This window comes from Oncorhynchus mykiss, chromosome 13 (assembly GCF_013265735.2).
Source record: "Oncorhynchus mykiss isolate Arlee chromosome 13, USDA_OmykA_1.1, whole genome shotgun sequence".
In the NCBI taxonomy this organism is placed as follows: Eukaryota; Metazoa; Chordata; class Actinopteri; order Salmoniformes; family Salmonidae; genus Oncorhynchus; species Oncorhynchus mykiss.
The window spans coordinates 60,505,585-60,530,635 of NC_048577.1; the positions used below are offsets into that span (position 1 = coordinate 60,505,585).

Sequence of the window (25,051 nt, forward strand, 5' to 3'; positions counted from 1 at the left end):
GTAAGCTAGTTGGACAACAAAGATAAGGCATAGACATTACTATAGCTGGTTGGTTGATATTCCAGCCTGTAACGGCCCTTACTGGACCAGCCTCATCAACAGAACTACTGTGCACCATTACATATAGGAATAGGACCACTGACAGTGGACTACAGTTTACTGTCAGAAAAGCTCTTGACTAAAGAATGTATAACATCCATGTAGACATTGGAATGATGCTGGAGATCGTGAATATGGTGTTAAAAAATGGGCAAAGTGCCCTTCTAAAGGAATTTTAGCAATACCACTTGCTTAGGGATGGATCGACATTTACAGAACGGTTACCTGGAGGAAAATGGGGGAGGGTCATGTTTATCATTTTCAGTCAAGGGAAGGGTTTAGTATTATTATTATTTTAATCTAGTCCAGGGGAGGGTCATGTTTATCATTTTCAGTCAAGGGAAGGGTTTAGTATTATTATTATTTTAATCTAGTCCAGGGGAGGGTCATGTTTATCATTTTCAGTCAAGGGAAGGGTTTAGTATTATTATTTTTTTAATCTAGTCCAGGGGAGGGTCATGTAATTTGTAATTGATGAAATGTGAATATTTCTCAGTGTTTTAGAATAAATTGCTTATCAGGCGATATATCAATGTGTGCCTGATGCCGTCCCTCATCTCTGATTCGCCGCTGAGCTCGCAATATTATGTGCGCCTAAAGGCTATTTAGTGTGGTCTCAATCAAATGATCCATACCCTATAAAATACCCGGGACAGACGTGACTCTGATACATATAGCCCAGGAGACAAAAAGCACACTTTGCTTGGGAAGTCATCACTCGTTGGGTTAAACCACGGAAGAAGAGTAGCCAGCAGTTAAAGCTTACATTTTTCTGCGTCGGTAGGCCTACTCTGTCTGGGGTGGTGCTCAGGTTCCTGACCATGTCTCAGATTGAATTGTTTACAAAACAGGGACAGTTTCGTTGCAAACAAGACATGCTGATTTGGCATTAGAGAAATATGATAAGATGAACACCTAAGCCGCTCTCTCTGTCCATTCTTAGTCTGTAATTTCATTAATTTGTGTGGCTAATATGTCAAATGACATAGAATTGCATGGAATGTTTATGAAAGGCAATTTTTTTCTTGGACCTGCAAATACGATGATAGATTCATGCAACCTTTTTACTATAAAGGAGAGCTTTCCACAGTGTATTCATGGATGCGAAGGGAAGCCAGACTTCCAAATATTTCACCAATTAAACAACAAATATTATAAAATCATTTATCTTTCCGCTCTCTGGGCTTTCAGAATTTTCCATCAGTTCGCCAGTGGCTGAATCTCACCTGAGAAATCAGAGGGAAACAGCGCCCCTCTGTCTCAGTATGTGTAGCCCATGTATTTGATGCTGTCTGGAACAAAAGAGTATGACATGTTGCCGCTGTAGCATTTGATTGATTAATGCCAGGATGCATTTGGCCTCCCTTGACAAAACAATTATATGGAAGAAGTTTGAACCACCAAGACTCTTCCTAAAGATGGCCGCCAGACCAAACAGAGCAGTCGGGGGAAAAGGGTCTTGGTCAGGGAGGTGACGAAGAACCAGATGGTCACTCTGACAGAGATCCAGAGTTTCTCTGTGGAGTTGGGAGAACCTTCCAGAAGGACAACCATCTCTGCAGCAGTCCACCAATTAGGCCTTTATGGTAGAGTGGCCAGACGGAAGCCACTCCTCAGTAAAAGGCACATGACAACCTGCTTGGAGTTTGCCAAAAGGCACCTAAAGGACTATCAGACCATGAGAAACAAGATTCTCTGGTCTGATGAAACCAAGTTTGAACTCCTTGGCCTGAATGCCAAGAGTCACATCTGGAGGAAACGTGGCACCATCCCTACGGTGAAGCATGTTGGTGGCTGCATCATGCTGTGGGAATGTTTTTCAGCTGCAAGGACTGGGAGACTAGTCAGGATGGAGGGAAAGATGAACGGAGCAAAGTACAAAGAGATCCTTGATGAAAACCTGCTCCAGAGTGCTCAGTACCTCAGACTGGGGTGAAGGTTCACCTTCCAACAGGACAACAACCCTAGCACACAGCAAAGACAACACAGGAGTGGCTTCAGGACAAGCCTTTGAATGTCGTTGAGTGGCCCAGCCAGAGCCCGGACATGAACCCGATCTAACATTTCTGGAGACACCTGAAAACCGGTGTGCAGCGACGCTCCCCATCCAACCTGTCAGAGCTTGAGTGGATCTGCAGAGAAGAATTTGATAAATTTCCCAAACACAGGTGTACCAACCTTGTAGCGTCAAACCCAAGAAGACTTGAGGCTTTAATCGCTGCCAAAAGGTGCTTCAACAAAGTACTGAGTAAAAGTTCTGAATACTTATGCAAATGTATATTTCAGTTTATGTCTAAAAACCTGTTTTTGCTTTTCATTATGGGGTACTGTGTGTAAATTGATGAGGAAAAGCCTTATTACATTTTAGAATAAGGTTGTAACAAAACAAAATGTGGAAAAAGTCAAGGTGTCTGAATAATTTTCGAATGCTCTGTATATGGCCACTGGCCTGAGATGATTGAAGTTCAATATGTAGCCTAGTAGGCTGACGTTAACCAGCTAGCTAACCTAGCTGGTTCATTGTTGCCCATGCAAGGAAGTTAGGCTACCTAGCTAAAATGTTTGCTAGCCTATGAAAACTAAAAGCGTACAGAGCCATAGACCGTTTTGCCAACATGAAACGAGGACGGCATTAGCGTTCAAATAGTCTACAAGTAGGGTGAGTCCCCCCCCCCAAAATGTACTTGCGAACGTACTCGCACAGAAATCAATATTTGCTTTGTGGACCTCACCTGACAGACGTTTCTCTCCGGTTTTGTGATGAAACAAACATATGTGTAGTTGAATTTATTCCGCCACTGTGACTGTTGTCTTTCTGTTGTCATGGCCTTATTGTATATCACGGTGGCATATAAATGAATAGATGAGCATCACAACATAGGGTGAAATATGGATGTTTTACTGGCTTGGCTTCCTCAGTGATTTACCCATTTTACCTACCGTCTTTCCCCCTCTACTCTTGTCCACGGTGGTCTGCGAACCCACAACCTTCTGTCCTGCAGCCCTGTACACTAGAAAATAATATCTAAATTCCTGCGTTGCCATGTAATGGTTGCAAAACAAAGGACAGTTTCCAAAACTGCATATCTAAGGCTCTGGTCTGTCCAAGAAGTGAGGGTAAACAGTAGACATGTTCTCTGCTATCCACATTGTTTTAATTATTATTAGTTGTATACGGGAAGGTCACTTGCTTTTTTATCGTTCAGGGATTTGTCAAGTGTTCAGGGAGGGTTTAGGTCAAATATATATTGCTGAATGGAGGACCATCCATTTTCATTTCAGAGAGGTCCGGTATTCTCCATGTAATCCTTATTATAAATAACATTCACTCCCTCACAGTTTAAAGTCAGTTAGTTTTGAAGGACACCGTGCATGATCAGTAGCTCTCCCACGGGCCATTCTCAGTCTCCTGTGGTTCTGATGTGTGTGCCTCTCCAATGTCATCTGGGGCTAGACTGAATAATGGCATGGGGGCGATAGAAGGTTAGGGGGATAGAGGATCGAAGGATTGGCCCACCCGATTCTCGCTCCTTCCTCAGCCTGTTTTTGGTATTCATCACCATTAGCATTAATTAACATGTATTAGCTCTCGTTATGGTCGTTAGGCAGCGGAGCACCGCTGGGCATCTGCAGCCCGTCAGTGTGTCACCACAGCTGTAATCTTCAGTGACTGAATGAGGATGCCAAGGCAAGGGAGATGAGAGGAGGAGAAGACAGGAGAGGAGAGGGAGGAGGGGTAGATGGGAGAGGAGAGGAGGAGAAGACAGGAGAGGAGAGGGAGGGTTAGATGGGAGAGGAGAGGAGGAGAAGACAGGAGAGGAGAGGGAGGGGTAGATGGGAGAGGAGAAGACAGGAGAGGAGAGGGAGGGGAAGATGGGAGAGGATAAGACAGGAGAGGAGAGGGAGGGGAAGATGGGAGAGGGAGGGGATCTGAAAAGAGGATATGGAAAGAGAGGAGAGGAAGAGTGAAGAGAAAAGAAAAAGAGGAGAGGTGAGTAGAGAAGAAGGAAGAGGAGAGATGGAATGGCTTCTCTCGCACTCTCATTTCCAGTGGTAGTGACAGTAATTGAGGGTGAGACACAGCTGCCTCTCCAGGAGAACCTGGCTTTATAGTCCTCATCTCTGGGCAGATGGCCAAACCATATTTCTCTCCTTGAAGTGAGTGGCAATAATAAGAACAACTCTCTCTTTATCCCTCTGTCCCCTCTTCTCTAAATCCCTTCTTCTAAAGGACTCTCATCTCCCATGGCTGTTAAGAATGACCACCCCCTCAGTTGTATAGAAAGACAACTTTGTGGAAACAACACCAGGGTTGTTTGGCACATCATTCTGGACACAGACATGTGATCCTGTGTTGCTCAGTTGATAAGAGTGTGGCACTAGCAACACCAGGGTTGTGGGTTTGATTCCTGGTGGGATCACATACGTATACTAACATGTACGCAGTCTGTGGGTAAGTTTGTATAAAAGCTTCTGCTAAATAACCTCTCCCTTTTTATATAGTGGGAAGAGAAATGCTTTAGATTAATAATATACGCAGGATGTAAACGACTTGCAGATGTCATTGATAACATACCCATAGCACTGAAAGCATTGGAAGTCTTGCTCTAACAAATGAGGCAATCCTACCCTTCAACATCAACACAACAAAACAACTGTTAAAATGGGTGAAGCATGAGCCTGCTGTAATCACACCATATGTGGATCTCTCTCTCTCCTCTCACACTCTCTACCCTCCCCCCTTCATCCTCTCACTCTCTTGCTTCCCAACTCTCTGCACTTCTCTTACTTTCATCTCTATTCCACTCCATTCCTTTCTTCACTTTCAGGGCTCAGCCTATGGTTCTGCTCTGACACAAGTTCACACATTGTAGAAATGATAGAACATTTCTTCCCATGTTCCATTCTAAACACCCTTTCACAACGCTTGGAGAAAAGGTTGGTATGGAGTCATAAAAATAAGGAATTTTGGCATTATGGCATTGGCATTATGAACCAACTTGCCTTCCCATGTAAGTTATCAAGAAAGCCCTTTGAAGAAAAGTCCTTTAATGAAGCTATAGCAAGTGATGGCACAAACAGAGGCATGGGACACTACAGAAATACAAGCAGCACACAAGCCTATAAAACCCATCTTATAGTAGTCCTTTTGACCAGTAAGATCCCACTGGTATGAACTATACAATCCTTCATATCTAATTCACACTGGGGTTGCAAAATGACTCTTTCCCAAAATGTCCAGGCTTCCCAGGAGTCCTGGTTGAAACATTCCTGGAATCAGGCGAGGATAATCCTCCTACCTGGAATTCTGTAAAACCTGGGAATTGTGGGAAGAATACCGACATTTTAGAACCCTACTTCATACACCAGAAAAACGGGACTTGGATTGCAATGCAATAAATCACATAACTCATAGATAATGAATGTCTTCTTTGTGAGTGGTTGGGTAATTCTTATCTATGCCATTCTTCATCCTGTTATCTGGGACCATTGTTCCTGCTGTTGCTGCCAGGAGGAAGCCAAACCATTCTTCATCCAGAGCTAACAGACATATCTTGGCTACAGCCATCCCATCCTGCTCATTGTGTTCAGTTTCATCTAAGTTGAATACATTAGATGAAAACAGGCATGAAATCCAACCTTGAGGGACTTACATGTAAATAGAGTTTTCAAGCAAATCTTCCGTTGGCATGAATGCATGATTAACATGTAATTTCTTTAGAGTCAAAGACGTTGGAAGGGAGAGGGGTGCTAAGCTGACATATGGAATTGTTTTAGGATGGTTATAATATGGACTATTTCACGATTTGATTTTTCAATTTTAGGACCCCTTTACGTATTTCTATAATGACAAATATTAAGCAATTATTTTAAAATTATAGATTTTGGCCTTTACTACGCATTGAATAACACATTTATGAACGGCAAAAAGGATTGAAGTGTATGTCCTATATCTACGAGATATAACAAATCTCAGGAAATATTTCATTTTATAGATTTTTTCCACATATTTAACCCCCTTTTTTGGGGTAGGCACAAATCTACCTTCATACTTCCATTGTTTAAGAAAAACCTGGTACCGGTTACCTTCAGACGAGTCCCGTGACACTTGTGGGGTCCCATTAGTTTGTAGCCCAAATGGTTGAGGGCCAAACAGAAGTTGGCAAACAGAAGTTGGCACATGGACTTCAGACGATATCGACTTCAGACGAGACTCCTGACACTTATGGGGGTCATAGAGCAAATCGGAGAACACATCATGTTCATGAGTCTCATCTTTCCATAGAGGGGTCCTAGTTTGTAGGTCAAACCGGTCGGACGCTACACACATTTATGTGAGAAGACTGATTATTGGGATGTTTCATGGTCTGACAAACACCACTGTAGCTCTGCCACCATTCACCTCAGATTGAGAGACATCCAATGCAAAAAAACTGATATCTCTAGCTTAAAACTGACATATTTTGATGGGGATTGTTTTGTTATGCAATTGATGCAACAGTGCGTCAATCAACTCTAAGGGGTTAAGTTAAGTGTGCACATCTCAAGTTAGGCTTTGTACTGTAATGTAGTGTACGCAGCAGACCTGGGTTCAAATACTATTTCAAATCTTTCAAATACTTTGAGCATTTGCCTTTGCCTGTCTGGAGTACCAGGTGGGCGGGGTTTACATGTCTTTTGGTTCCATTGCAACAGACAAGCTCAATCAAACACATCTTATTAATACTATTATTTCAAATAGTATTTGAACCCAGGTCTGGTAGGCAGCAGGTCCAGTTCATTGGCATGAGGTGTAAGGGAAACAATGAATACAAATCAATGTACCAATGATTGCCACAAGTGTTGATGCTTTGGTGTAAAACTTTACCATATCTTTTCAGAAAATTGCAAAGGCTTCCTAAAAACCTTTGACGTTAGAAAAAACATCAAACTTGAAATGAATAGCACAAGGTATGTGGTGAGTAGACAGAACAACACCTGACGTTTCCATCTCGTAGAATCACTAATCACAGGTCTGAGGCAACACCACAGAGTGACAGAAACACGCCCTGTGAGTCACATCCATTCAGTGGCCATCAGCACTGTTAGAGGCTCCCCTGAGAGCTCTGGTGATGAGGAGAGCGAGAGATAGGCAAGCTGGGAGACGGACGGACAGAAAGACAGACAGAGGAATGGTCCTTGAGGCAGCCTATAGGGAGACAGAGTCACACAGACAGCCAGGACTAACAGCACCCCCAAGGGCTAAATCTACACTGTCAATCACACACACAGGGGTACAATCTCTCCCCCTCTCCCTCCCTCCCTATTGCTGACAGGTGCAGCAGCAGCAGATAAAGAAATGACAGGATCTTACATCCCTCACACGCGCAATATAATGATATATCATTACACTGTTATGGCTTTGTTACAAAATGACACTTGAGAGACAGACATATTTTCTCCATTATCAAAGAGACCTCCAAGTCACTTAGAAAGCTTCTAACACAATAATTAGCCAAATAGGTTCCATGAAAGCACTCTTATGTCAGCTTATTACAGGCTATTTTCAGGGCTTATTAGAACCAAAAAAAGAGGGGGGAAGAGAAAAGAAGATAAATGGAGAGTCCTACCTTGATGTTGTCAAAAGATGTTCTGTTGGTCACGTCATACAGCAGCAGGAGAGCTGAGAGAGAGACGGGAGCGAGGAAGATAGAGAGAGAGAAGAAGTGGGAGAGAGCATAAGTAAATGTTAGTGAAGTAGCAGGCCTGGCAGAACCCATTGACAACGAAGAGTTCATTTGAAACTAATTACTGGCTAACGTTCCTTGTCCTTTAGGCTTAGCCTCTTGGACCTGTGGCTTCCCAATTAGTTCACGGTTGACTGAGTTCCTTTATTCATTTTTATTGAGGAGGGCACATAATACAGTAAATTCTCCTTCTTGCTCTCTGCGGGCCTGATTAAGACAGGCCTGCCCTACACAGCCAGTGAGCCTGCCCAGGCTCAGAGAGGACAAGGCCTAGAATTGTGTAAACATTCCTTTTCAGATATATCATTTATGACAAGCAATTCTTACATAATACATATTTCAAAAGACCTAACAAACATATCACATGCTCCTGTTTATATGATAGATGATCCACAGACAGTGTGATAGATCGCTACCCATTAAACTGATCCAGACAGTGTGATAGATCGCTACCCATTAAAATGATCCAGCCACTGTGATCATTAGTTACCAGACAGTGTGATTGATTCAGACAACACCTGGAGGTAGGTGGAGAGTTGAGAAGGTAAGAGATGGAGGTAGAGTTGAGAAGGTAAGAGATGGAGGTAGAGTTGAGAAGGTAAGAGATGGAGGTAGAGTTGAGAAGGTAAGAGATGGAGGTAGAGTTGAGAAGAGAGAGATGGAGGTAGAGTTGAGAAGAGAGAGATGGAGGTAGAGTTGAGAATAGAGAGATGGAGAGAGATGGAGGTAGAGTTGAGAAGAGAGAGATGGAGAGAGATGGAGGTAGAGTTGAGAAGAGAGAGATGGAGAGAGATGGAGGTAGAGTTGAGAAGAGAGAGATGGAGGTAGAGTTGAGAAGAGAGAGATGGAGAGAGATGGAGGTAGAGTTGAGAAGAGAGAGATGGAGAGAGATGGAGGTAGAGTTGAGAAGAGAGAGAAGGAGAGAGATGGAGGTAGTGTTGAGAAGAGAGAGATGGGGAGAGATGGAGGTAGAGTTGAGAAGAGAGAGGTGGAGAGAGATGGAGGTAGAGTTGAGAAGAGAGAGATGGGGAGAGATGGAGGTAGAGTTGAGAAGAGAGAGATGGAGGTAGAGATGAGAATCAGAAGGATCAGGTTACAGTGGGTCCGCTCTACAGCGTTGTTGTTATACTCATGAAAGACAGTATAACAACATAACAGTATCTCTGAATGTATACATTTCCCAGTTGTCAGGGTCACATCCAAATGTGCGGTTACGTATATGATTAAATATGAAACTATTTGTGAGAAGATGTAATGTGAAGTCAGCCTTCTAAATAAGATAATTGTTTTCATATGAAGTCTTAACCAAGTCAGTTGGCCACGCCCAAGTGAGCGCAGACATTACATCGGACATTACATCATTCCCAGAAGTGTATAAAACCCACTTCCGACAAAATTTACATTATACCAACGAGACCAACAGTGTGAGCTGAGAGGGACGTAATGGCTAGAACTCTGAAACTTTCAACAGAGAACCAGAAAATCTCTACAAAACTAAAGACTACACAGGAACATTCAGTCTGCAGCTGTTTAAGTACTTTAGTCTGGTAAACATGACCAAGAACTACCGGGTGGTACTCTGAAAGATCCATTCTGGAAAACATTAAATATTTATAGTAATTTAATTTGAAGATGTCGAGGCGGGACGCTAGAAGTTTTAAGAGTTGATTCAGAAAAGGGTAACTTGTAAAATAATTTTTCTCCGTGGTGCCCCAAGATTGTGAATGAGTTAATTGTTGCGGGATTAATTTAATTATCATAATAATTAAACATTGTTAATAGATTTGATAAAACAAATCGACATCACATTAATGATAGTCAAGACAAGACAATAGAGATACTGAGAGATGGAGGTAGGCGCGCGCACAAACACAGACTCTCTCTTGTCTCACAGAATACATCCATAACTATGTCCCTAAAATAATACACCCCTCCTACTCTTCATGCCACTCCTCCCTCTCTAAGTTGTAAATCACCAAACTCCACCACACTCTACACTGGTCACCATGCGGAACACACCAGCCTAGCCTATACCTAGTCTAGCCACAGCTCTCCTTCCTACAGGAACATCCACAGATAACAGCACATTTAATTTATTATGCTCCTCTGTGGCTGAGTGTGCTGCCACTCCGAGAGAAGACGGTATTTTTCCCAAATGTCTCTTTCTCCCTCCCTCTCCGATTTAAGAGGCTTTATTGACATGGGAAACATATGTTTACATTGCCAAAGCAAGTGAAATAGATAATATACAAAAGTGAAATAAACACACAAAAATAAACAGCAAACATTACACAAAAGTTCCAAAAGAATAACGACATTTCAGATGTAATATTATTTCTATATATTGTGTTGTAACGATGTGCAAAGAGTTCAACTACAAAAGTGAAAATCAATAAATATGGGTTGTATTTACAATGGTGTTTGTTCTTCACTGGTTGCCCTTTTCTTGTGACAACAGCTCACAGATCTTGCTGCTGTGATATTTCACCCAAAACATATGGGAGGATATTAAATTACTCTCTCTGAGCAATGACTGTAGATTTCTGTAGGATGGTAAACAATTAGGGAAAGATGATGAAAGATTAGAGTACTGAGAAAACAGAGGAGGGGAGTGTTTGTTCTCCCTCTAGCTTTATCTCAGATCTGTTTGTGCTGTCTTGCCATTTCCTGCGGTCATTGTTTGGGAGGAGCTGGCAAAACAACACAAACAGATCTGGGACCAGGCTATTCACCATCTAAAAACCAGGATGATTAATTTAGCCACTTCCACATAAATCCCTGTCTAAGTAGAGCGAGTGTAGGCTAGGCTATAGTAGTGCCTCTCCACTGGGCTATTTGTTTCTAGTTGATGTCCTGTCTCTCTTATCTGTCTGATTGCCAGACAGGGTTCTCTTCAAAGGGAGAGAAGGGAGAAGGAGGAGGAGAGAGATAATATACATAGAGAGAGGAGGAGATTATATATATATATATATATATATTTGTCTAGCTACAAGAAAATAGAATATCACTGCGACAACCATTGAGATATACTCTGAAAAAGTGAAGTGGTACAGTAGAACTCTTTGCTGTTGCTGAGAATTTCAGTGAGGTCTGCCGTGCTGTGGGAGGCAGTGACTGGCTGCCAGGGGTTTGACTGTCTTTGCTTTACTAAAGCTATAGAAATCACTGAAGCAGTCCCTCGACTAATGTCTGCGCCTCGTTGACTTCAAAAGCAGCTGGATGTGGCGCAAATGGTACCATCTTCCCTATGTAGTGCACTACCTTTGACCATAGCCCTACGGGACCTGGTCAAAAGTAGTGCACTACATAGGGAATAGGGTGCTACTTGGGCTGCAGGCACTGACTTCCTATCTCGCAGGGTAGCTGAGGAGTTGTTTGGGTTACAGAAACGTCCCAGGGAACCATATCAAAAGCAAAAGCTTTGGGGTTATAACCACATTCAGTTGATGTGGAGGAAGTGTTTATGTGGCAGGGTGTAGAGGCTAAAACATACACCCATCATACCTGATCAAATGGCTGAGTGGAGAGCTGGAGCACACATTTCAGTCACTTACTGTAGCAGGAGCTCTTATCCAGAGCAACTTACAGTACTGAGTGTATACGTTTTTGTATTTGTCCCCCGTGGGTATCAAACCCACAACCCTGGCGTTACAAGTTCCGTGCTCTACCAACTGAGCTACACGGGAGCCAGACACTCACACCCGCATGATAATGACGATAGTGGTGATCATGATAATGATGAGGAAGAAGACAAATATGATGATGAATATTGTGATGATGATGATGACCATGAATAATGATGATGATAAGGACATGAAGATGGAGACACTGCTGTTGATGATAACAACGATGAGGTCCATATCTAAATGTAACCTTTTAAATGATGAATATAATACCTTGATCTAATAAAGCCTCTAGAGAGGACAGGTCAGCGTGCTCTCTGTTTCCCTGCTGAACAGGCCGGTCCAGCCCGGTACTGCTTTAGTGGAGATTGATGTCAATCTGGCTAGCCAGAGGAGAGGTGTTTCTCTTCTTAAAACCATTCCAATACCACCTGGAGTGGTATTGGCCGGTAGCTAGCTAACTACAACAAAATAGAATGTCACTGCGACAACCGTTGATAGACGTAGCTGGTAAATCCACTCTGGCTAGCTACTCCGATTTCAGACCACGGGTAAGATAGTCTAGCTAGCTACATTTTCAGATATTACACATTTCTAGTTTTGACATAGTCTTTTCATTCCAAGTTAAAGTGTACTGTTAGCTAGCTAGCCAAAGTTAGCTGGCTGGCTCGCGAGCTAATGATTTTTTCTCATTTAACTAGGCAAGTCAGTTAAGAACAAATTCTTATTTTCAATGATGGCCTAGGAACAGTGGGTTGACTGCCTTGTTCAGGGTCAGAATGACAGATTGCTTTTAAGGAGACTGAAAACGTTAGAAACATGCACCATGTGAACATGCTATATATCCACCCATCTATCCATCCACCCACCTATCCATCCACCCATCTATCCATCCATACACCCACCCATCTATCCACCCACCCATTCACTCATCTATCCATCCACCCATCTATCCACCCATCCATCTATCCATCCACCCACTGACCCACTTATCCATCCATCCACCCACCCACCCACCCATCCATCCATCCATCCATCCACCCACCTATCCATGCACCCTCCTATCCATCCATACACCCACCCATCTATCCACCCACCCATTCACTCATCTATCCATCCACCCATCTATCCACCCATCCATCTATCCATCCACCCACCCACCCATTCACTCATCTATCCATCCACCCATCTATCCACCCATCCATCTATCCATCCACCCACTGACCCACTTATCCATCCACCCACCCACCCACCCACCACCCACCCATCCACCCACCGGCCCATCTATCCACCCACCCACTAAACCACCCACCCACTAACCCACCCATCCACCCACCCATCCATCCACCCATCTATCCCCCCACCCACCCATCTATCTATCCACCCATTAACCCATCCACCCACCAGCCCATCCATCCACCCACCCACCAACCCATCCACCCACCAACCCACCCATCTATCCCCCACCCACCCATCTATCCACCCATTAACTCATCCACCCACCGGCCCATCCATCCACCCACCCACCCATCCACCCACCCACCTACCCACCCATCCATCCATCCACCTACCCACATACCCACCCATCTATCTGTCCATCCATCCATCCACCCACCCACCCACCGACCCACCTATCCATCCACCCACCCACCCATCCACTCACCCATCCAGAATAAAAATTGATTTTTTTTAGACAGTCACGCATTCAAGACAAATGGTAATAATCAAATTGCATTCTCACAGACATGTAAACAGTGAACCATACATTTTATTCAGCTCATTTACATATCATCCTAATCTGCATTTAAATGTTATGAAACTCAGCATACTAAGCAGCACTTTAAGTAATGTATAATGCAGCTCGTTTCTTAATGAGTGAGAGAATCCCTCTGGTTTCTGTCACCACAGCAGCTGTAGCGGTATTGAGACAAAATCACACAAGTGTGTTTGTCTGGGTGTGAGAGAGTAAAAAGAGGAAGTGTGTGTGTGTCTGTCTCACCATTGGCGTCACGGTAGTAGGCGTGTGTGACGCTGCGGAAACGCTCCTGTCCAGCTGTGTCCCAGATCTGGAGAAAGAAGAAAGAAAAAGGAGAATTATTAAAGGTAAATGTATAATGTCCTATTGGGGTGCATTCTAAGTTCTCAGTGAAGTCGCAGTGATGTCAATGGGAAGTTAGGATTCACCTCTATAGGAATGAATCATTTCACTACCACTGTTTCATTGCTTTACATAAAACTTATTTGAGGTAAGACAGATTTAAAGTCTCACAAACAAAAATTGAAATGGCATTCACTGTCGCTCTCACTTAACTTAAAGTAGGGGGTTGGGGCTAGGGGGTAGAGGACCAATTTAGAATTGATGTTAGGAACGTTTCGAACTTGGATTCAAACTGGGGGGAAAGCTTGATAATGAATATGGAGTCTTAGTGACTTCCCAGCATGCTGTGCAGGTAGGTGAAGCGGGCATAAGGCATCAGGTCATACTCATGAATATAAAATAGTGGTTGCCTCCGCCTCCGCCCATTAGTCCAACCTCTGTGGAATTTCTCCTAATTATGCCTCTCAATCTCCTCCAGCATTTGCTACTGTCCTCCATTACCTCACCACTGGTACTGCCCCCCCCATTACCTCACCACTGGTACTGCCCCCACCCATTACCTCACCACTGGTACTGCCCCCCCCCCCATTAGCTCACCACTGGTACTGCCCCCCCCATTACCTCACCACTGGTTCTGCCCCCCCCCCCACCCATTAGCTCACCACTGGTACTGCCCCCCCCCCCCCATTAGCTCATCACTGGTACTGCCCCCCCCCCCCCCATTACCTCACCACTGGTACTGCCCCCCCCCCCCCCCCCCCACCCATTAGCTCACCACTGGTACTGCCCCCCCCATTACCTCACCACTGGTACTGTCCCCCATTACCTCACCACTGGTACTGCCCCCCCATTACCTCACCACTGGTACTGCCCCCCCATTACCTCACCACTGGTACTGTCCCCCATTACCTCACCACTGGTACTGCCCCCCCCCCCCCCCATTACCTCACCACTGGTACTGTCCCCCATTACCTCACCACTGGTACTGTCCCCCATTACCTCACCACTGGTACCCCCCCAGAGGCTACCATCACAACAGGTCTCCAGTCCAGGGGTTTGCTTACTAGGTGTTGGCATCCCTCGACCCTCATGTTGGTTTATAATGAATTACATTTTAAAAGTGATTCTTTGTGTGCAGTGGAATTTCAATACACGGTGGCTGGCTCTGTGTATATGAGTTTTCAGTTGAGTAGTGTTTTTCTTTCCTTCTCTCCCTCTTACTTTCTGTTTCCATCCCACCCCCATCATACAGGTACTAAAGCCCCCCCCCCCATACTCATGAATATAAACTAGTGGTATAAACATGAATATAAACTAAATCGTTGACTATGTGCAGACTCAGTGAACATAGCCTTGCTATTGAGAAAGGCCGCCAAAGGCAGACCTGGCTCTCAAGAGAAAACCTGCTATGTGCACACTGCCCACAAAACAAACAACTAATCCAATGTACTGGCTTTGGCAATGTAAACATATGTTTCCCATGCCAATAACGCTTCTTAAATTGAATTGAGAAAGAGAGAGGAGGAAGAGAGAGAGAGAGACAGAGGGAAAGGGAGAGAGATGGAAAGGGATGGAGAGGGAGAGAGAGAGGGAAAAAGAGAGGGAAAGAGAAAGACAGACAGAGAAACAGAGAGCCTCTGCAGTGAGTGACTGGGGTCATGAGAACATTGGGCTTAGTGTAGAAGATTCACGGAGATATAACTACTGAATCAGAATTGTTTTTATTAGTTATTTAGGCAATTAGGTTAGGTTGTGCAATTAATTTGTGGTGATAACCCTGATACATCACTGTAGGAGAGATGGGGCACACACACACAGACACACACACACACACACACACACACACGCCACGCCTGATGGGGTAACAGGGGCTGTATAGTTTGGGCAGGATTGAGAAATAAGGACAGATTATAGAATCCATTATAAGGCTCTTACCTGAAGCTTCACCTTCAGTCTGTCAATGTTCATCACTTTATTCTGGAAAAGGAAAGCAGGAACACATGAATGTCATTAATGAGACATACAGTGCATTCGGAAAGTATTCAGAACCCTTCAATTTTTCCACATTTTGTTACGTTACAGCCATGTTCTAAAATATATTAAATTGTTATTTCCCCTCATCAATCTACACACAATACTGTACCCCATAATGACAAAACAAAAACTGGATTCTTGACATTTTTGCAAATTAATTATTCAGACCCTTTACTCAGTACTTTGTTGAAGCACTGTGGGCAGCGATTACAGTTTAGAGTCTTCTTGGGTATGACGATACAAGCTTGGCACACCTGTATTTGGGCAGATTCTCCCATTCTCAAGCTCTGTCAGGTTGGATGGGGAGCATCAGTCCCTGCCACTGAAAAACATCTCTACAGCATGATGCTGCAACCACTATGCTTCACTGTAGGGATGGTGCCAGGTTTCCTCCAGATGTAACACTTGGCATTCAGGCCAAAGAGTTCAATCTTGGTTTCATCAGACCAGCGAATCTTGTTTCTCATGGTCTGAGAGTCCTTTAACTCCAAGCAGTCTGTGGTGCCTTTTACTGAGGAGTGGCTTCCATCTAGCCACTCTACCATAAAGGCCTGATTGGTGGAGTGCTGCAGAGATGGTTGTCTTCCCAGAAGGTTCTCCCATCTCCACAGAAGAACTCTGGAGCTCTGTCAGACCATCGGGTTCTTGGTCACCTCCCTGACCATGGCCCTTCTCCCCCGATTGCTCAGTTTGGCCACATGGCTTGGTATTTGCTCTGAAATGCACTGTTAACTGTGGGACCTTATATAGACAGGTGTGTGCCTTTCCAAATCATGTCCAATCAATTGAATTTACCACATATGGACTCAAATCAAGTTGTAGAAATATCTCAAGCATGATCTATGGAAACAGGATGAACCTGAGCTCAATTTCATGTCTCATAGCAAAGAGTTTGAATACTTATGTATTTTCAAGCATTTGATAAAATTTCTAAAAACCTATTTTCACTGTCATTATGGAGTAATGTGTGTAGATTGATGAGGAAAATGTTTTATTTAATACATTTTACAATAAGGCTGTAACGTAACAAAATGTGGAAAAAAGTCAGGGGGTCTGAATACTTTCCAAATGCACCGTACTTAAATAGCTTAGGTAACCAAATCAAATGTAGATGACATTCTCTCTCTCCATGTGTTCGTGCAGCTAGTGTGTGAGAAACTTCTCCCCATACTTGACTAATCAGGAAGAGAGATGGAGAAATCCTTCCCTTCGCTTCTCTCCTTCCTGATGGCATAATATCCTCCACTTGTCCACCTCTCCTTTCTCTCTTCCTCTTCCCTCCATCAATAATGCAGTGTTCCAGGTCCCTTTGTTAATAACGTTGGCCTGTTCCTCCAGAGGATCTCCTCGTCGCCCCACTCTCCCTTTGTTCTCCTCCTTCTCCTCTCCCCTTGTTCTCCTCCTTCTCCTCTCCCCTTGTTCTCCTCCTTCTCCTCATCTCTTGTTCTCCTCCTTCTCCTCTCACCTAACCCTGTTTTTATCCCTCTCCTCCTCCTCTCCCCTAACCCGATTCCTCACCCTCTCCTCCTCCTCCTCTCACCTAACCCTGTTTTTCTGCCTCTCCTCCTCCTCTCCCCTAACCCGATTCCTCACCCTCTCCTCCTCCTCCTGCTCCTCTCACCTAACCCTATTATTCTCCCTCCCTCCTCCTCCTCTCCTCTCACCTATCCCTCGCTCTCACCTTCTCAGTCCTTATTCTATAACCCAGCTCTCTAGTGATGAGCTCCACTACATTCCACTCCTCCCTCCAGAAACAGCCTGCATACAGTCAGCATGGCTCTTCCCCAAGATCAACACCTCCATGCCACTTAGTGAAGGAAGCAATGTACATGTAACTGCAAAAAGAAAGGAACACCAACACCAAGTGTCAATAGGGCTTTGGGCCACCACAAGCCACAAGCCACCACAAGCCAGCTCTAATGCGCCTTGGCATAGATTCTTCAGGTGTCTGCAACACTATTGGAGGGATGCGACACCATTCTTCCCCGATAAATTACATTATTTGATGTTTTGTTGATGTGGTGGGAAAACACTGCGTGGAAGCACCTGATTTGAATATACTTTGTATCCCTCATTTCCTCAAGTGTTTCCGTTATTTTGGCAGTTACCTGTATACTGACCATGCATTCTAAGTAGTACGCTAGTGTGGATATTGGAACTTAGCCATCAGTGACTCAGCTCAACGTGGATGTTCTCTAAGATCCTACAGCAACAAAGTGACAAACGGCAAAGTTCAGCTCATGGCTACAGCAAGGTTAAATACCACAGACAGTTCTGGGAAGGCATCTATTCTTCCATCGATCACAGGTCAATGTGACTATTCTACAGGGCATTGTCCTGGGAAATCTCCAAACTGGTATCTTGAGTTATGCAGAATTACTGTCACTAGGCCTGGGATTCAATATGATCGATCACATGTTGCCGACAATGCAGCTTTTAAAAGAATGTTACCGCTTTCGGGGAGATTGCATTCACAGTAAAATGCTGCAGATGTCAGCGTGATCAGAAATGACCTTTAAAATTGTGCATAGTCGACAAGCACAATCAGATTGAATCCCGGATTAGATGTTTTAGGTCAATAAAATAAAAGCCACCAAAGGTACAGTACGTATTCATGATATTAACTTTCAGCATTCGGAATTTTGGATGAAAAGCGTGCCCAAATTAAACTGCCTGCTACTCAGGCCCAGAAGCTAGGATATGCATATAATTTGATTTGGATAGAAAACACTCTAAAGTTTCCGAAACTGTTAAAATAAATGACTGTGAGTATAACAGAACTGATATGGCAGGCGAAAACCTGAGGAAAATCCAACCAGGAAGTACTATTATTTTGAAAGGCTGTTTATCCATTGAAAGCCTATCCAACATACAAAGACTTAGGACCCAGTTCGCGATCTCTATGGCTTCTTCTACATGTGGCCAGTCTTTAGGCATTGTTTCAGGCTTTTACTCTGAAAATGAGGGAGATACAATGAGTGGACAGTGGAAATGAGTGGGACAGTGGAAATTTCCAGACATGTGTCCAGCGTGTGATCGGGAGCGCGCATTTCTTGTTTCTCCTTTTCTATTGACGAAGCTTTTGTCCGGTTGAAATATTATTGATGATTTATGACAAAAACAACCTGAGGGTTGATTTTAAACATCGTTTGACACATTTCTACAAACTTGTATTGTACTTTTGACTTTTCGTCTGTAGGTTGAGAGCGCACTTTGTGCCTTTGGATTACTGAACTAAACGCACCAACAAAACTGAGGTTTTAGGACACTAAGAGGGACATTATCGAACAAAACAAACATTTATTGTCTAACATGAAGACCTGGGAGTGCCACCAGATGAAGATCAAAGGTTAGTGATTAATTTAAATTGCTATTTCTGACTTTTGTGAGCCCTCTCCTTGGCTGGAAAATGGCTGTATGGTTTTCTGTGACTAGGCGCTGACCTAACATAATCGCATGGTGTGCTTTCGCTGTAAAGCCTTTTTGAAATCTGACACAGTGGCTGGATTAACAAGACATTTATCTTTAATCCTATGTATAAAACGTGTATTTTTCATCAATGTTTATGATGAGTATTTCTGAAATTTCACCGGATGTTTGTTTGAGACAATGATTACTGTACATAACGCGCCAATTTCAACTGAGGTTTTTGGACATAAAGATTAACTTTATCGAACAAAACACACATTTATTGTGTAACATGAAGTCCTGTGAGTGCCATCTGATGAAGATCAAAGGTTAGTGATTCATTTAAATTGCTATTTCTGACTTTTGTGAGCCCTCTCCTTGGCTGGAAAATGGCTGTATGGTTTTCTGTGACTAGGCGCTGACCTAACATAATCTCCTGGTGTACTTTCGCCTTTTTGAAAATCGGACACTGTGGTTGGATTTACAAGAAGTTTCTTTAAAATGGTGGATAATACTTGTATGTTTGAGGAATTTGTGTTGTTTTGAATTTGGCGCCCTGCAATTTCACTGGCTGTTGTCGAGGTGGGACGCTACCGTCCCACTGGTTCCAGAGAGGTTAAACATATCCTTTTTTAAATACTTTATTCTTTAAATCCTGAACAAAAACAGTTGATTCACACAATTTGTTTTTTCTCAAAGACCCTCCCGGGAGCCATTCCATATCCATGGTTACACAAAAAACGGACCAATAAACTCAGTTAATCTCTGTATCCAATCTATCAGGGGACACGTCCTAGTTCCTCCTCATCAATGAACATCTTTAAAGTGTGTATACCTGTGTACCGAGGGAGGGAAGGCATATATAAATTACAGTATAACTCCCCTCTAAAGATAAAACTATTCAATATCTGTGATCTCACCTCTGTTCACAAGCTTACATCAACATTACAATGAAGCAAATCAAAGCGCAAACAAACATGCAGATCTGATTCATCACTAATGCCATGGCAACCACATGGCGACAACAGAATATCCCTTGTTGCTGTGAGATGCGCCTGACCCCCCTGCTTTCCCTGGGGAAGCAGCAAAGATGCTCTACTCCTTCAAGATCGCCTACTCCGCCCACACAGAGCACTACTGATAAAGATAAAATCTTTGATGACTTGTTGATTTACCCTCCCAGGGTTCCAGTGAAGAGGACTCATACATATTCAGTGGTGGTGTTCATTCGGCACCAAACAGAAGAAAACAGACTGAAACAAGGAGGGACTACCTGGATGGGTCCAATAAAAAAAAGAAGCTAATTTTCATTGCCCGTTGCAAAATGTTTAAAATCATTTTCCATTGCGTGCCCTAATGAACATGACCCTGGGTTGTTCCTCCCAGTAATCACAATCTAAGACATGAGTGGAGACTGTGTGTCTCTATCTGTCATGAAAGACAGCTCACTCCGTGCTTCAGGCCTGTTGAATATTCAGTGACCCAGAGAAAACACAGTGTAAAGTGGTGCCCAGTGGGGTTTAGGATACAGCTCACTAGAATCCACTGATAGATGGGATGACTAGGCCTAATCATCATTTCTAGGTCCACTCAGCCTGATGGCATTAGAGCAGCTGAAACTGCCACAGGACTCCAATGGGCTCTCTCTCTCAAAAGGTTGATTGTGGAGGCACTGCCAACAGGTATTGTATGATGGTCAATAGATCTGTCAATCTACTGGGGCTGAGAGAAGCTGTGTTCTCCTCGCATCAATCATTTTCAGACACATGGATCAATCTAACACCGTTTTACAGGCTATGAATTTTTGAAAAACACATGACTGAACATTATTTAGTTTGAGTGATTCTGTGATAAAAGAGCTGGATAGAGAGCTCTCCCATTTATAATACAAGATTTAAGGCATGTGCTTTCACAATGTACTGACTGAAGGCCCTTCAAGGTATGAAACTGCCTTTTAGTTCCTACAGAGTGGAGGAGATGAATTAACAGTGATAATACAGTACTAGTGGAGGAGGGAGAGAGAGAGAGAGACCGAGAGAGAGAGAGAGACCGAGAGAGAGAGAGACAGAGAGAGAGAGAGAGAGACCGAGAGAGAGAGAGAGACCGAGAGAGAGAGACCAAGAGAGAGACAGAGAGAGAGAGAGAGACAGAGAGAGAGAGAGAGAGAGACCGAGAGAGAGAGAGACCAAGAGAGAGAGAGACCGAGAGAGAGAGAGACCGAGAGAGACCGAGAGAGAGAGACCGAGAGATGAGAGAGCAACCAACCGAGAGAGACCGAGAGAATGAGACCGAGAGAGAGACCGAGAGAGAGAGACCGAGAGAATGAGACCGAGAGAATGAGACCGAGAGAGAGAGACCGAGAGAAAGAGTGACACTCAGAGAGAGAAAGAGAGAGACAGATAGTTATTTTGCTCAGTAATTACTGACAGACCCCCCACAGGGGTCTAGGCTAGGCTGAACTGTACATCTCCAGAGCGGCTTGTCAGAGAGCACAGTAATAGGGAAATCAACTCAAAGACTGAGGCCCTCAGAGATAGGAAGGCCCTCTTTTGCTGCTCTACTTTTTGGAGACCTGTCAGGGTTTGCCAAACGGCACTGTGCACGCTCAAAGACACACAGATACACAAACACACACCCTTACCATAACCATTTGGAGTGAATGCCTAAACTTAACTTTAACACAATTATAATTTTAAGGTCTGCAACAACTTCAAAATTTGACATTTGAGAAACATGGATGAACATCTAATTCTGATGTGAGACTGAGTGTTAGTTGCCCAGACCACCATTCATCTACCACCAGGCCACAGGACAGGTCTCATCTACCACCAAGCCACAGGACAGGTCTCATCTCCCACCAGGCCACAGGACAGGTCTCATCTACCACCAGGCCACAGGACAGGTCTCATCTACCACCAGGCCACAGGACAGGTCTCATCTCCCACCAGGCCACAGGACAGGTCTCATCTACCACCAGGCCACAGGACAGGTCTCATCTACCACCAGGCCACAGGACAGGTCTCATCTCCCACCAGGCCACAGGACAGGTCTCATCTCCCACCAGACCACAAGACAGGTCTCATCTCCCACCAGGCCACAGGACAAGTCTCATCTACCACCAGGCCACAGGACAGGTCTCATCTCCCACCAGACAGGTCTCATCTACCACCAGGCCACAAGACAGGTCTCATCTCCCACCAGACAGGTCTCATCTCCCACCAGGCCACAAGACAGGTCTCATCTACCACCAGGCCACAAGACAGGTCTCATCTACCACCAGGCCACAAGACAGGTCTCATCTACCACCAGGCCACAAGACAGGTCCCATCTACCACCAGGCCACAGGACAGGTCTCATCTCCCACCAGACCACAGCACCGGTCTCATCTACCACAAGACAGGTCTCATCTACCACAAGACAGGTCTCATCTACCACCAGGCCACAGGACAGGTCCCATCTCCCACCAGGCAACAAGACAGGTCTCATCTACCACCAGGCCACAAGACAGGTCTCATCTACCACCAGACAGGTCTCATCTCCCACCAGGCCACAAGACAGGTCTCATCTCCCACCAGGCCACTAGACAGGTCTCATCTACCACCAGACAGGTCTCATCTCCCACCAGACCACAAGACAGGTCTCATCTACCACCAGACAGGTCTTATCAACCACAAGACAGGTCTCAACTACCACAAGACAGGTCTCATCTCCCACCAGGCCACAAGACAGGTCTCATCTACCACCAGGCCACAGGACAGGTCTCATCTACCACCAGGCCAAAAGACAGGTCTCATCTCCCACCAGGCCACAAGACAGGTCTCATCTCCCACCAGACAGGTCTCATCTTCCACCAGGCCACAGGACAGGTCTCATCTACCACCAGGCCACAGGACAGGTCTCATCTACCACCAGGCCACAGGACAGGTCTCATCTCCCACCAGGCCACAAGACAGATCTCATCTCCCACCAGGCCACAAGACAGGTCTCATTTACCACCAGCCCACAGGACAGGTCCCAATAGCCGTTTACAAGTAACTTAAATTAAGACACACGGGGATTGAACAGGCACAGGGGCAAAACAGTAAATCCTCAGTCCTCTGGCTGGTAAATACTGTATGCAACGTGTTATACGATATACTGTATATATTTATGAGGCTAGAGTCTGCTGTTGTTCTGTACAGCCATAACAAGCTAAATATCTCAGCCAAGTATCTCAAGATATACTGTATATATACACACATACACACGATTCTTCATTCTCTATCTCTACCTCTACCCCTTCTCTCCATCTCTCAAGCTCTCTCCTCAATCTTTCTCCCTCTGCCAGATCTCTCCCCCTCCTTACCAGTCCATTCCCCTCTTCCACCTTCTCCCTCCCTCCCTCCCTCTACTCCCACCATCCTTCCCATCTCTCAGAGGGCCTCAGTCGTTGAGTTTATTTCCCCATTACTGTGCTCTCTGACAAGCTGCTCTGGAGATGTACAGTCCAGTCTAGCCTAGACCCCTGTGGGTCTGTCAGTAATTACTGAGCAAAATAACACCAGCTCTCCCTCCCTCCAGTAAGTGTTGTTAAATATTCATGTTCCTCTTCAGGGTCGGCCTCTCTGCATCCTGGTGGCATTAGGACAGCAGGTGGCACAGCTCAATCTCACTAATTAGAAACGCTACCCCAGACAGAGCACACACACACACATAAATCTGTCATTTTAATAAAACATACTGGTGGAAATACTTTCCTATGTAACAGTAACTTCAGCAACAAACTTCAGAGTGAAATAATCTGTTGTTCTTGAACTTTGTAAAGACTTAAGCTGTCATAGCTCCAGGATCTCTGGAAGTTCAACATCTCTGCGGTTTTGAAATGTCTTTGTTGAGTCACATCCTTGTTCCTCCAGGACGGGCAGGTGTAGAGAAATGTACCCAGGGACCCAGTATGTCGATGGGCATGGAGATTGTGGGCATCATCCTGGGAGTAATCGGATTAATCACCACCATTGTAGTGTGTGCACTCCCCACCTGGATGGAGACAACCTTCACAGCAGCTAACTTTGTCACCACGGAGGTGGTCTGGGACGGCCTGTGGATGAGCTGTGTGAAAAGGAGCACGAGCCACATTCAGTGTGAGGTCTACGACTCCATGCCAAGCTCCGCATGGAGCTCCAACCTGCAGGCCACCAGAGCCATGACCATCATGGCTATTATCCTGGGGTTTCTGGGAGTCATGGTCTCCATGGTTGGGCACAAGACCACCAACTACATTAAGGGCAAGATATCCAAGTTGATCATTATAACAGGAATATTCTTCATCCTGGCCGGATTTCTCATCCTCATTCCTGTCTCCTGGAAGGCCAGGGCAATCCTCAGCGACTCCTCCAATGAGTTGACTGGAGAGAAGAGGGAACTGATTTCTCCTGATTGGAGGGGTCATACTTAGCAGAACTCTGTATACAAGTGGAACAGAGGTCGCGGCCATCACCACGGGGGTCATAGGATGGATAATCTCCATGGTGACCTGGGCATGTGCTTTAGGAATGTTAGACCTTCTGCAGTACAGAAGGAAACTGATTTTATCCTTCTCCTCCTTCTCCTTTATGCTCGGGCTGATATTATTTTTAGGGCTGATATTCTTCCTCTACAGATCAAAGTGCACTAACTGCATCAAGAGGAATCCGTCTGAAGCCGAAGTGATTAACTTTATTGGACTATTGTTCATCATGGCTGGTTTAATCCAGCTGATCTTTACCTCCTTTGTTGCCTTCGACTTGACACAAAACTTGAACCCTGACAACTTCCTGCAGAGTAATGGCCTTATGTTTTCAGCTGAACCCATTAGGTGGGCTGCTTCAATGCTTCTAATAGGAGGGACTCTGCTGCTGCTGCTGCTTTAAAAAATAAAAGCCTGAGTTGATCATTGACTCTATTGGCCTAAACCGTATCTTACATGTTTGTGAATCTGAGAGCAGCAAATAGTTGTAAGCAATTAGATGATTGGTGATGGATACGCTTCATGGTCTGGACCCACACTGGACCCTGCAGGGTAAGATTGCCCACCAATTGTCTTG

The 25,051-nt window shown here is 44.6% G+C and overlaps 1 protein-coding gene across 1 annotated transcript in view; it reads right to left on the minus strand.

The window, feature by feature from the left end:
- Nucleotides 1-25,051, minus strand: part of LOC110486976 (ras-related protein Rab-26) — a 101,409-nt gene that overhangs the window by 41,059 nt on the left and 35,299 nt on the right. The window contains exons 3-5 of the mRNA XM_036941791.1: nt 15,483-15,524; nt 13,449-13,515; nt 7,710-7,762 (exon numbers count right to left, since the gene is read on the minus strand). Of these exons, the coding sequence (XP_036797686.1) occupies nt 7,710-7,762; nt 13,449-13,515; nt 15,483-15,524 (162 nt within the window). The remainder of the gene's footprint in view (nt 1-7,709; nt 7,763-13,448; nt 13,516-15,482; nt 15,525-25,051) is intronic.